We start from the raw sequence: 14,674 nt of genomic DNA, 5'->3' as shown, positions 1-14,674 counted from the left end.
GGCTCATTTGTGCTCCTAAAGAAAAGGGATATAGTAGTTTTCTGTGGAACCTATATTCTTCTATTTTTGGTTTTAGAAGGACGAGGGGAGATTTTATCCGATGAAAACATAGAAAATAAATAATTTTTCTTGTTGTTATTATTGTTATTTGATTGAGCGGAGGTGCGTTCTAAAATTAATGTTTAACACTATAATATGCACCGAGGGTCAAGAACACTTCAATTGTAGGTTACAATAATTTTTTTTTTTTTTTTTTTTTGTCATTCAACAACAGAATACGGAGCTATTAAACCTTACATAGTGATATGGGACAAGAAGGAGAAAGAATCAACCTTAGAAATAATGACGCTGGGTTTAAACAGAACCGAGAGGGAAAAGATAACGAAATACCAAGGTCTTATGTGCGACATAAAAAGAAACTGGAATCTTAGGAAGATCTCCATCATTCCAGTAAATTATAGGAGTAACCACCGGCCCTCCGAAAAAGAGTTTCAAAAACTACCTCGCAAATATACACGGTGAAACCATCTGATAGATATACACGGAGATGGGGCAGTTAGAATCTTTAAAAGATATCTTGATTGGAATGTACGAGATACTGGATGAATATTTGGCATCCGGTATGATGCCTCATCCCCAGCTAGAAGCAAATAATACACAGATTAAGAAAAGATCAAAATATACAATAATGGTTCATTGGCACGACAGAGGCGCGTTCGAAAACTCATGTTTTCCTTAAATTTAGAAGCACAATAAACTATAATGCTTGATTTTTGCTGTGATAGTTTGTTTTAATCCAAAATGACTTTTTAAAAAAAGATGTTTTGTTTCTCCTTCACCGAGGAGTCAACCTAATTTTTTAAAAGTATATAGCCATCACGATTAAGTATTATTTTTTATACATAGAAAATCATTATCGATTTTTAACGATTTTAAATTGCAGCCATTACAAGGCGATTTTGATCTTGATAGTTTGAATTGAGTTGTCTCCCCTTATTAAACATAACGGATCAAAACACGTCTCGCTTCATCATAAAATTAGATTTTAATAATAATAACAATAAAACGAATTGATCAATTCATGTGATTTTTGAAATATGACATTATTTTCGTTCCGTGAAGGGTACCATATATCAAAGGATTTTTTAAATAAGGTTGAATTCTGGACTTGCACCGATATTTTTAAAAAATACTTTCGAATTTCGAACATTCATGAAACAGGTATCGGTGATGTTTTTATCTGCTAATAATGGATTAAAATGGCTGACTTGTTTATAATACGGTGACAGTTTTTAGTAGAAAGTGGGTTGGATTATTTGGATTATTCTGACCACTGTTCTCACAATATTTCGACCGATGTAACCGTGGAGCTTCTTTAGGTGCGCCTTGTCGAAACTCGGGAATCTTTACGGAATTTCGAACAGAACTCCCTTATAATCCAAACAATGAAAAAAATATCAATCACATCACAAAAGTTTTCGAAACTTAATAGAAACTGGTTTTAAAGTAGAAATAATTTTGGAGCTTGAATCAAAGTTCAACGGCAAAAATCAATGATGCTTGTTTAGATAAAGTCGACAGATCGATTTTTTAAAGTATCTTTTAAACAAAAACAATATTACGTACTTAATTGCTATGTCGGAAATAATAATATATCCAAAAATTACGTTTTTAGTAAAAAACACATCACTTGTTCTACTCAATGAATGAATGAATCTACTCGTTAATTTGTGTAGTTTGTAGATATATTACTATTTTCGACATGACAATCGATATTGTTTTTACTTAAAACGACATATAAAAAAATTGATCTATCGATTATTTGAGCAAGCACCAAATCAAGTATCAAAGGTCCAGTGTTAAACATTAATTTTAGAACGCGCCTCCGCTCAATCAAATAACACTATTGCAACAACAAGAAAAATGATTTCCTTTCTATCGGATAAAATCTCCCCTCGTCCTTCTAAAACCAAAAATAAAACCTAACACTTGTCAATAAACGTGTTGTTAAAATTTTGATCCAGAAAAGGCGTAGGGAGTGTGTGTGTGTGGGGGGGGGAATGTTATCCTTGAAAATTTACTTCTCTTGGTGAAGTGAAGATACCGATTTATTTGTTTATTTTCAAAATGGTTTATTATTTTAGCATTGAATAATAAAACCAAACTATTGGCACCACATTCTTGGATAAAATTAACACTTTTTTTCCAAGCATCAAGAAGAGCCTTAACGTTTGTTTAAATAATAAACAATACGTTATATATATATATATATATATATATATATATATATATATATATATATATATATATATATATATATATATATGACATGCATTGCAAGCTGACCTACACGTTGACCCAATAAATAGAATATGGCGATGATGCTGCCACTGCATTTAAATTTTTTTTTTTTTTAAACACAGGTATGTTTTCCTGGGTTTTCGTTATTTTAAACAAAAGATCTGAATCGCTTTTCGTTAATTTTTAAAGTTTCGTCACACGTTGTGTTTTGATAATGATGACAATGATGCTGTACTAATAATGTCAGTGCCATCTCTATATTAATAAAATTGTGGTTCTTATTAATTCAACCTAATTTAAAAAAAAAATACAGAAGACTCGTTGAGGTGCGCACCCTTCATGGAACGGAAAGATCATATTCTAAAAATCACGTAAAATTTAAGTACTTTTACAAAGAGAACAATTTTTAAACGATTTAACACGATTAATATGAAATCGGTAGTATTACAACATTGATATCATACGTTAGAATTATTTGAACTTATTTACCCTTGTTTTTTCCCCAAGGTTGCAATGTGAGACTGTCCCTTTTTGCTTACACATGAAATTTGATTTTCTTAGTTAAAAATTAAACTACTTGATCAATCTCCGTGATTTTTGGAATATGACATCTTTGTACATCATAAACTGTTTCTGTATTTTCTGCATTTATTTATTTATTTATTTTTAATTAGCTTGAATTCTAAATAAGAATCAAAATTATGTGATCACTTCTTGCGTGGTATGTGCGTGTTTCTCGACATTTTCTACGTGACCTATTATAAAATTTAAAAAATACAATAGCGTAACTTACTAAAATAAACTTTTAAATATTTTTTTAATAACTTAATTCTGAAATAAAATCTATCACAATGCATTTGTATTTATTCGTAAACAAGTCAGACACTTTAATCTATTTTAAAAAATAAGCTGGAGAGCATTAACAACAACAAAAATAATGAATTAGTTTGTGATACTTTGAAATTTAAGTGGAATTTAGAAGTATTTAAACTTTCGAATAGAAAGTTATTTAAACTCGCTTTAAAATCCTTAGCAAATGATTGGAAACTTATTTACATCCTATACTTCTATAAATAAAGATGAAAACATTATCTCAACAAATGTATTTATAGTTTTCTTTCAGGACAAATAAAAATTAAAAAAAAAAAAAAAAGCAACGACTAGGAGCAGAGTGTATTATCTGTTCTCAGTGTTCTGGTACTACGTTTCATATTTTTTTCGAGTAAATCTTTCTTGACTGAGGCAATTTTAATTTTTGTCTTAATCTAGAATTAATCCTTTTGAGGAGCTAGTTTTCTCAGCATTAAAAACCAACCATGTGTCTAAATTGGCCCTCGTAGGGAGGCAAGTAAATAGGGACTAGAAATCTAAACTACTCACCGTAATTATTACACTTAACTTTCAAAACTAAGTAAAAACTCCCGGGCAACATCGGGTATGCACGCACGTCGCACAGCTAGTAGGTAATAATAAAGAAAAAAAGAAAGAAAGAAAAAAGGAATGATGAATCCGACAAAAAGGAATTACTCACAGAAGATAGAGAAAAGGAGGGAGAAAGAGATCCTAATATTGTTGGGGCCAACTGTCGATGATGGCTGGAGAATTTATCGGTCGAAAAGTGCCAGATGAAAGACGTAGAGAAAAGATTTATATAATAATGAATTAACGAATTAAAATGATATTGTTACACAATATTTGAATGATCCCTCCTTAAAAAAATGAATTCTTCCACATGTAGACCTTGAGCAACATGATTTTATTTGTATAAAAATTAAAGAATATATATATATATATATAACATAACGGACCATATTTTCCGTTATTATAGCGAAACACGTGTAAGATAGCAATGGTAAAGAGATAGACATTCGCTTATATTATTTTAAAAATATAAACAATGAAATATAAATAAACAAAAATTATGATTGTGGACGAAGTCTCTTGATCATCAAAATATGACCTACCACTGTAATTATGTTCTTACAGACTTGCAGACTGCTCCTAACCAAAAACATTAATTCACACGTGTATGTGTTAACTAAATCGCTAAAATAAAGCAATATTGTTCCTTCCTTTTTTTTTTCTTTTTTTTTTTTTACAACAGGAGCGTGTGCGAAAAATCAATGTTTTCCTCTGGGTCTTAAGATAACAACATCTCCTAAACCAGTTACTTTTGCAATTCAATTCAAGAAACCCATTATTCGTCAGAAAAATTCAAATTACTTGGGAATTTTGAAACTCCACTATAATCAACTATTTTTAATTCACACACACAGTATATATGGTATTTTTTTTACGCCTGCCCCAGCGTAAACACCCTCAACTTCTCCATATTAAGAACGGCTTTCGGAATAAACACACCCAACCTCCCCATGTTAAGAACGGCTTTCGAAGTTGGGGGTGTTTTTTTTTTCAAAAAGCTGTTCTTAATATGGGGAGGTTGGGGTGTTTATACTACGCTGAGGCAGGGCGTAAAAAATATCGTGAGTCAACATAACCCTTCGAAATCAGAATATAATTTGGAAGATTTCAAACTTGCGAATCAAAATAATTTAGGCCTTGAATTTCAAGTTTATAAAACACAAGGGTCATGGTTCACTCGAGTCGCGTCGAACACAACACTCAAAATGAAAACGTGAATTTTCGAACGCACCTCTGTCATATCAAAGAAGAAACGTATCTATTTCTCTTTCCAGCGACAAAGCAAAATTAAAAAAAATATATTATGAAGACAAAAATAGAACTGATATCAGAAGGAAAAAGATTCTGAAAAAAATCTTCACGTATTTAAAGAAAACGTGAAATTAGCAGAGAGAGAGAGAGAGAGAGAGAGAGAGAGAGAGAGAGAGAGAGAGAGAGAGAGAGAGAGAGGGGATAAAAATAAACCTGAAAATTTTTTTAGTTAAATAACATAATTAGAAGTTGCGGTATCAATATTTTAACAGAATTGTATAATTTACGGTAAAAAGAAAAATATCTAATTACAAAAAAATGGAGGGGAATCTTTAGTTAGCTCGTATCAAAAAATTGTTTGATCAATTCGAATACAACGATAATCTTATAAAGTACCAAATATTTCAAAATGGCAGGCAGTATGAGAAACCAGAAACAATGTTTAAAAAGGACTAGCCAACATTACAACAATCTTACAAGAATAAATAGTAATAATCGACATTGGTGATGTTGATATTTACATTTTTGATAATAAATTGTAGGGTTTCAGAACATCGCTAACATTTTAGAAGAGGAGGGAGGGGGTTAAATATATCAAAATAACAATGAACTTATTGATGGAACATCCGAATTGACAATTCCAAATTATTTATTTTTGACGTTTGATGAAATATTTTTTAACATCTATTTTTTTGTTTGTTTAAAATATAAAAAAAAATGTTGTAACTAAAAAAAAAAATGTATATATATATATGAAATAACAGGAATCATTTTAGGTCATTTTTTTTAGACCAAAATATTTGGAGGGGAGAGGGGGGTTCCTTAAAATAGAGTCCAGTCAACAGATGGTTCCTGTTTTTGGTTTTGGGAAATACCCGAAGAAAAACGATTATTATTTTATTACCATTATTATTGGAGAATAACAACAAAAAAGGGAATATAAGTATTTGTTTATTTTGGTAGCAGTAAATAAATGTAAACACAAAAACTGACATCATCTCAAGAAACCTAGGCAGTTGAATTCTTCATGAAATACAGTTTAAATATAGAATGTACAGGCTGTACAGCTGACCCCTGGGAGTGAGGAATACCTATTATTGTGGTTTGCTAAAAGAAGAACATGCATTTAGAAAGAATGCTGAATTAAATGGAATTACTATAGAATTGCATCTTATTTGATTTTACGGAGAAGGTTTGTTTGTTATTGTAAAAACAATTGTTATGTCCATGTTATTTTGTTTATAATGGAAGAAAAGCAAAGAAGTGGAAAATGAAAAGAGAATAAAAGAGGGTGGGGAAGAGAAAGCGAAGGAAGGAGAGGGGAAAAGGAAGAAGAGGGGAAAAGGAAGGAGAGGGGAAAAGAGAAAGGGAGGAAGAGGGGAAAAGAGAAAGGAAGGGAGAAGAAAAATAGAAAGGAAGGGAGAAGAAAAATAGAAAGGGAGGGAGAAGAAAAATAGAAAGGAAGGGAGAAGAAAAATAGAAAGGAAGGGAGAAGAAAAATAGAAAGGAAGGGAGAAGAAAAATAGAAAGGAAGGGAGAAGAAAAATAGAAAGGGAGGGAGAAGAAAAATAGAAAGGGAGGGAGAAGAAAAATAGAAAGGGAGGGAGAAGAAAAATAGAAAGGGAGGGAGAGGGAAAATAGAAAGGGAGGGAGAGAGGAATGGAAGGAGGGTGAAAGAAATAGAAAGGAAACAGAAAGGGAAATTAGAAAAGCAGGTCTTTTTCGAGTCTCGTATTCTTTGATAGTAAAAACCCCTTCACTTTTGGATAGTAGCCGTAAATAGAGGAGAAAAGAGAGATGATGAGGATAAAGATCTCTTTGCTATTTTGTGCGTGTGTACACGCGCGTGGAAAAAAAAAAAGATGACGGAGAATGGAGGATCAGTGGGGTCAATTATTTGTCCTATATAACACATACATGTTTAATAACAACGATTTTTAAACATCGAATTTTCTAAATCAAAATAAAGGCAACATTTTAAGATGGTTGACGAAATAAAAATTCGATGTTTAAAACCCAATCTTTCGAAGAAGTAGCGACTACTACTTCTGGTAAAAACAACCACTACAAGAAAACACGTAGTTTTTTTTTTTTGTTTTGTGTGTGTGTGTGTGTGTGTGTGTGTGTCAGGGAAAAAGAGAGGGAGGGGATTTTTCATATTTTGTATGAAATTCTTTTTAAAATTTAATAGTTCGTATATAGTTTTAAAATTTGTATTTAGAGTTTCAGTATTATTTTTACATAAGTAAGATACAATCTATTTTCTTTGATTGGTAGAAATGGGGGAGGGGATACTCATCACCCCAGGAGAAATCCATCGTGGGGAAAGATAATTTTTTTTTTTATTGGGGGGGGGGGGCTTGTCAATTTTTTTTTACGTTGAATTAAAAACAAAATAAATACATCAGAGATCATAATTTGGTCGTTTATCACGGGAAAAAAATAAAATGAAAAATATGTGATGATACGTGAGAGGCGGTTGCAATAATAATAACAATAACAATAATAATAATAATAATAATAAGAAGAAGAAGAAGAAGAAGAAGAGAGACTTTCATAATATAGAAATTTTGATTCAATGATAGAGTAGTGTTGCAGTCGAAAAATAATGTTTTTCTTTCTGGGTTCAGGTCCTAAATCTTTTAGGACCACAAATCATACGACTAGACTTTTAACCACTGAACTCTTCCTCTTCAATGCCATCAGAAGTCACTTTAGCAATCTGTCAACTTAAAGGCTTCAAAACCACTTTCGAATGTCGAGAGCTACGAAGTAAACAGATTCCAGCCATTTCGTCCCCATTCTTATAGATAAAAAATGGCTATTACAATGATTGTTCCCCGCGACTGTGCGAATTGCTCAAGTGGTTTTGAAGCCTTAAAACTGTCAATTCCAAATAATAATAATAATAATAATAATAATAATAATAATAATAACGTGCTCAAATGAAAGTTTATACGGCAAAGTTTTGTCTTTTTTGTTTGTTCCTGGGCTAGACCAAAGAAAAACGTTATTTTTTGACGGGGACACTATCATTGAATCATTTTGCTTCTAATTATATAGAATTTATTTCTAGGTTATGTTAAGAGAATTCATGAGGTGGGGACAAACATTTGGTATATCTGCAGAATACGGACCGTTCTGAAATAACGTTATTTATAAGCCCATTCTTAAAATGGAGAGGGCATTTTGTAACTGTTCCTTACTTTCACCAAACAATTTCATAGACAAAAGAAAAATTTAATTTCATGTAAAGATTCTTAAAAAAAGAAAAAGAAAAAAAGAACGGTCAAATATTATTATTATTATTATATACAAGTACCAAATGTTTTTGTATTGCTTGTAAAAATAAAGAAATAACGACATAAAATGACCACATGTTTATTATTATTAAACACGTGTTTAAAAAGAGTACGTTTTTTTAGTTTTAAAATATATATTCAAGTGAAATAAATAACTTTACACGAAAACGGCAGATTCTACCCAAAAAGCTTTTCCCAGAAAAATAAACAAAGTTAAAGTGAAAGTCCGCGATTCCATAAGGGAAAACTAACCAAATTTCTGAAGAGTGTTGCCCTGAAGAATGGCAGAAATTACAGTAGTTCTTGTAAAAGAAGCCAACGACATCGCATCATAACAAACGTTAAAACATACAATTTATTCATTTTAACTTTAACAACACCGATCGAATACCAATCTGCAAGAATCTAAATTATTCACTAATTGAAATTCAAAATGACTTCAGCTTTGATCAGTCATCAAATTGTAAGAAAATAAATAAATAAAAAATAGCACTGAAAGGTATTCCTATATTTCCTTTTAAAATGGTTAAACTGGGGGGTCGTTTTATTACATCAAATATACTTCAAATCGATCCTCCACTTTAAGAACATCGCAAATAAATAAATAAAAATATTGCAGCTAGGGTGTTTTTCTTAGGTTATTTTCTTTTAGAAATATATTTTCAGAGCTTCTGGGAGTAAAGAGGCGCGATCAAGGGAAGATGATGTGATTTAACTTTAAACACTGAAAATAAATATAATAAAACGTGTTTGTGTGTGTTAAAAAAAAAAAAAAACACTACTACGAGAGAGAGCGAGTGAAATTTTGTCGTTTGTGTAAATACGCACGCACTAGTATTTAGATAATATTGTTTTGTATTTGGGAATTAAAAGATCTCAGATCTACCAAAACGGAAACACCAGTCTTGAAGAAAAATAATAAATCGAATACCAGCAAGATATGATTCCAAAACAAAAAAAAAATAAAAAATAAAAAAAAATCAGAGATATAATAAAAACTACGTTGTTGTCAGTGTAGTTTTTTTTTTCTTCTTTTTCACAAACAGTACTAGACCCTAATACTACTCGGAGATTGCAATACATTCTCAATAAAAAAAAAATTCCTTGATGGACATAAAATAAGGGATCAATTTATGATACATTACTTAGTATAAACTGAGCCCCCATTTTTGACACCCTTCATAATATGTCACACATACCAACAAAAATAATTTTTACATGTTAGTATTTTTACGCAAAGATTTTTTTTCAAAATGAAAGTATTGCGTTATAAAAGAAATCGAGAGGATTATTATTTCTTAATAACAAGGATTGTCTATATATAAGTATTCCTTTTTTATACTTACCATGCATGATGTTCTGCTATTGTGTGGGTGTGTGTATATATGTATGTGTAGGTACGTATATTTTTTTGTGTGTATAGTGGTGGTGTATATATATATACACACACATACACACACACATATATATATATATATATATGTATATATATGTATGTATATATATATATATATATCTACCTATATATATATATATATATATATATATATATATATATATATATATATATATATATATATATATATGTAGGTTCGTGGGGGAGGGGTGTTGTTGTTATTGGTATTGGTGTTGTTATAGTATGTCCAAGTGAAAGGTTCGCCAAGAGGAAGAAGTTCTGTTCTTCTTCAGTCTTTTAATATTCGGAGTTTTTGCATCCCTTATTTTTTTTTTTTTTTTTAACTTTCCAAGTAGGATAAAACGGGTGGAGGCAGGCAGAGAGGACCCTTTTTTTTTTTTTTTTTTTTTCGTTCTTTCTGGGAGACTTTTTTTTTTCTCTCTCTCTCTCTCTCTCTCTCTCTCTCTATCTCTCTAAGGAGTACGTTTTGCACCTAGTGTGCCGCCACCAGGGTCTTTCCAAAAAGGCCGCGAGGAAGTCCGAGCGAGGCAGCGACTAGGCTTTTTTTTTTTTTTTTTTTAATAACAGAGAAAAAAAAGAGAGAGAGAGAGAGAGGGAAAAAAGAAAGAAAGAAAAAGAGAGAGGGGGAAAAAGGAGAAAGAGAGAGAGAGAGGAAAGACTGTTAAAAGGTAGGTCCGTCCGTCCTGTATGTAGTACCTCGGTTCTGTTACTAGCAGAGAAGAGGTGGTAGGAGGGAATCAAAAGAAAGTAACGGGGTGGTAAATGTGGCGGTGGGAGGAGAAGTAGAAGTGTGTGTGCGTGCACTCACGAAAGAGTACGAAAGAGGGATGGAGGGAGAGAAAAAAGAGAGAGAAAGAGAAAATAAATGTAAAAGAGTGTGGGAAGGGGAGAGGAAAAGACAGGCATAGCTTTTTTTTAAATTTCTGATAACGTCCGACTGTTGACAAAGCGGTTGGGTTTCAATCTCAGCTAGTGTTTAAGCGCTGTGATACAGCGAAACAGCCGGTCTCTCGATGACATTATTTATATTACAAAAAAATGTGTACGTATATATATATGGAAATAGAGAGTGGAAAACATTTCTACCTTCTCATTCTCTCCTTTTGTCCTTTTATTTTTCTTTTTTCCGACCTCAGAAAACTAAGATAAACAGATGCAATCTTACAATCATCATCATTGCAATGTTTGAAACATACAACAATTACATGTGTGCGTATTGTGTGTATTTGTTTTATATTATATATATGTATTTTTAATATACTATATTATATTGTGTGTGTATATATATATATATATATATATATATATATATATATATATGTATATATATATATATAATACATATATGCACAGAATATAATATAGTATATTAAAATGTATAAATATATATATATATATATATATATTTACACACACACACACATATATATACATATGTATGTATAGGTATACATATGTATGTGTATATATATATACATATATATGTATGTGTATATATACATATATATATACACATATGTATGTGTATATATGCACGTATGTATAGGTATATATATATATGTATGTGTGTATATATATACACATACATACATACATATGTATACGCATGCATATATATACCTATATACATATGTATATACATACATATACATACATACATGCATACATACCTACATGTATATATACATACACACATATGATGATTGCTGCATCTTTCCAGATGATCGTAATCACGTAGAGTTCTCCCTATATATATATATATATATATATATATATATATATATATATATATATATATATATATATATATATATATATTATGCTCTTAACTCATTCTTCTGATGAGTTAAGGGCATAATAGATTTACTGATTGATATAATAATTAAGTGATTGATTTTGCGCTACGAAACAGATACTGTCAAGAATTGTATAAGTCAACGGTAAACATCATGAATTTTGGAATATAACTTTTTGTCATTTATTCTCTCTCTCTCTCTCTCTCTCTCTCTCTATATATATATATATATATATATATATATATATATATATATATATATATATATATATATATATATATATACATACGAGCAAACAGTTAATAAAACATGTTAAAAAACACTTTGGAAAAGAGTTAAAAACATATTTAATCTGAAAAGGAAACACTTGATAAGTGGATAGTCCTTAATCTGCGGAGTTTTGAAGAAATATTTCCTTCTCATCCGAGGGTAGGAATTTGCAAAATGCGAGATCGGATTTTGCATACAAAAGTATTTGATGAAACAACAAGTTATCTTACTTGATAACAAAAAAGTGAAGAAAAAGGTGATTGCACGTGAATGGATAGTCTGGTGAAAGATAAATAATCCAATGACGGTAAAATCCAAAAATATAACTTCAAGAAAGTTAACTGAATTTCCATTTGCTCAAGTAAAATCCAAGGAAATCCCGTAATTGGAAGATGGTCCAAAATAATCCAAAGGCCGAAATCTATGGAATAATTCACAAATATGTACAAGGGAAAAGGGGAAAAATTCCAATAATATTAATAAAAGAAAAATAAGATATGCTTTTCAAACTGCTGCCAATACATAAATATAAATAAGAAAGATTAGGAAGAAAAAGAAGAAAAAAATTAAATGGTGATAGAATTAAATATAAAATAGAAAAACAAATGTCAAAATGACCCAGACAGGAAATGTTAAAAGGCGCGGAAAAAATATATAGGGCAAAATAATATAGGTCAACTGAAATGTACAGGTTATTACTTAAGAAAATGTCAGCAAGAGTTGTTAAAAGACACTAAATGGAAAATAGATAAATAACTAAATAAATAAATAAATAAATTAATAAATAAATAGAAAATAAATAATAAATAAACTATGAATAAATAAATAAAAAATGAAATATAAAATAAAAAAATAAAAATTATTTAAGGAGAGAGGATGACCGGTATCAACAAATTCCGGAAAAAGCAAGAAAGTAAGTAAGTAAATGCATATAGTAAAATATAAGTAAATATACATACAAGATATGAAAGTGTGGGTAGATTGATATATTAAATAGATAGGAATATTTAAAGACTAAAACAGAAATTGCAGATAAAAAACCGGCCTAGCAAATAAAAAATAAAAAATTAAAATAAAGGATTATTAAATTATAAAGTATTGAGAAAGTATGTAGAAAAAACGATAAAGTTAAAGAAAAAATTATATATCTATCTAAAAGGTAAAAGTAATAACTATGTAATTTCAAAATTGCCATAATTAAATTTGGACTAATGTTTACAGAAAGAGATCAGTTCATTTTTAGAATTTATTATATTGTTACTTTGAGGGGAAGTAATTATAGTTATACCTCTAACCCACCCAGTAGCATCAGGAGAAAGAAAAATATTTGGTTTAATCCTCCATCTCACCTAAATGTCAAAACTAATATACCTAAGGAATTCTTCAACATTGTATAAAACTCTTTCAAACACCCACACAGATATAGTTCTATTTTCAATAAAAATTCAATCAGGATTTCTTATTCAACAATGCCTAATTTAGCAGAAAGAATCTTAACATCTAATAACAAAAAAATTAAATCAGCCCCAAAAAATCCCTTTCCCAATTAAACCCCAAACTAACTGTAATTGTAATAACAAACATCAATGCCCACTCAATAATGATTGCATCCATAAAGATGTTATATATTCTTGCACAATTACTGAGCTCCCACACAATCCTCCCATAACAGACACTAATATTTCGTCTTCAAGTTATCCTTCTTCCCATCCTCCATCTACTCGAGCAGCCCCTCCATCTACACTCATACAACTAGCAATAATAATAATAATAATAATAATAATAATAATAATGAGAATAATAATATTTCTCCTAACAGCCATCCTAACACTAACAACACTCAAATATATCCCCTCAAATATAGTCCTCATACAATCATTGTCCCGCCATTTGTTGAACACTATGAACAAAATTCGAACCATTTAACTAATACAAATCAGCAAATTAATATTAATACCAGACCTCGAGCTTTTAATAAAGTACATACATATATCGGCGCTACTTCAACATTAATTAAGAAAAGAATATCAAACCACATTTCCTCTTTTAACAACCATAATTCTAATAATAACCAAGGAACTTCTCTAACCACTTTAATTAAAAACTTAACTTTAATAATACCCTCTTCTCAATCAAATCGACCATCACAAAAAAAGTGAAGTCTTATACTCCAGGCTCTAAGTAATGTCGCTTCTGCACAACCGAAGCTATAACTATAACTATAATTACTTCCCCTCAAAGTAACAATATAATAAATTCTAAAAATGAACTGATCTCTTTCTGTAAACATTAGTCCAAATTTAATTATGGCAATTTTGAAATTACATAGTTATTACTTTTACCTTTTAGATAGATATATAATTTTTTCTTTAACTTTATCGTTTTTTCTACATACTTTCTCAATACTTTATAATTTAATAATCCTTTATTTTAATTTTTTATTTTTTATTTGCTAGGCCGGTTTTTTATCTGCAATTTCTGTTTTAGTCTTTAAATATTCCTATCTATTTAATATATCAATCTACCCACACTTTCATATCTTGTATGTATATTTACTTATATTTTACTATATGCATTTACTTACTTACTTTCTTGCTTTTTCCGGAATTTGTTGATACCGGTCATCCTCTCTCCTTAAATAATTTTTATTTTTTTATTTTATATTTCATTTTTTATTTATTTATTCATAGTTTATTTATTATTTATTTTCTATTTATTTATTAATTTATTTATTTATTTATTTAGTTATTTATCTATTTTCCATTTAGTGTCTTTTAACAACTTTTGCTGACATTTTCTTAAGTAATAACCTGTACAATTCAGTTGACCTATATTATTTTGCCCTATATATTTTTTCCGAGCCTTTTAACATTTCCTGTCTGGGTCATTTTGACATTTGTTTTTCTATTTTATAT

At 29.9% G+C, this 14,674-nt stretch overlaps 1 protein-coding gene across 4 annotated transcripts in view; it reads right to left on the bottom strand.

Moving 5' to 3' along the window:
- Positions 1 to 14,674, bottom strand: part of LOC145259940 (N-chimaerin-like) — a 423,244-nt gene that overhangs the window by 303,195 nt on the left and 105,375 nt on the right. The window contains exon 1 of one of the 4 annotated variants that reach the window (XM_080117907.1): positions 9,623 to 10,852. The exons of 2 other annotated variants lie outside the window; for them this stretch is intronic. In XM_080117907.1, the coding sequence (XP_079974033.1) occupies positions 9,623 to 9,629 (7 nt within the window). In that variant the 5' untranslated portion in view covers positions 9,630 to 10,852. Of the gene's footprint in view, positions 1 to 9,622; positions 10,853 to 14,674 lie in introns of those variants that run through there. One more of the 4 variants, XM_080117908.1, reaches the window with a different exon arrangement.

Source organism: Euprymna scolopes, chromosome 35 (genome assembly GCF_053919585.1).
Source record: "Euprymna scolopes isolate OS-2025 chromosome 35, ASM5391958v1, whole genome shotgun sequence".
In the NCBI taxonomy this organism is placed as follows: domain Eukaryota; kingdom Metazoa; phylum Mollusca; class Cephalopoda; order Sepiida; family Sepiolidae; genus Euprymna; species Euprymna scolopes.
Note: the sequence above shows the minus strand (reverse complement) of the source record. Positions and strands in the feature narration are given on the sequence as shown.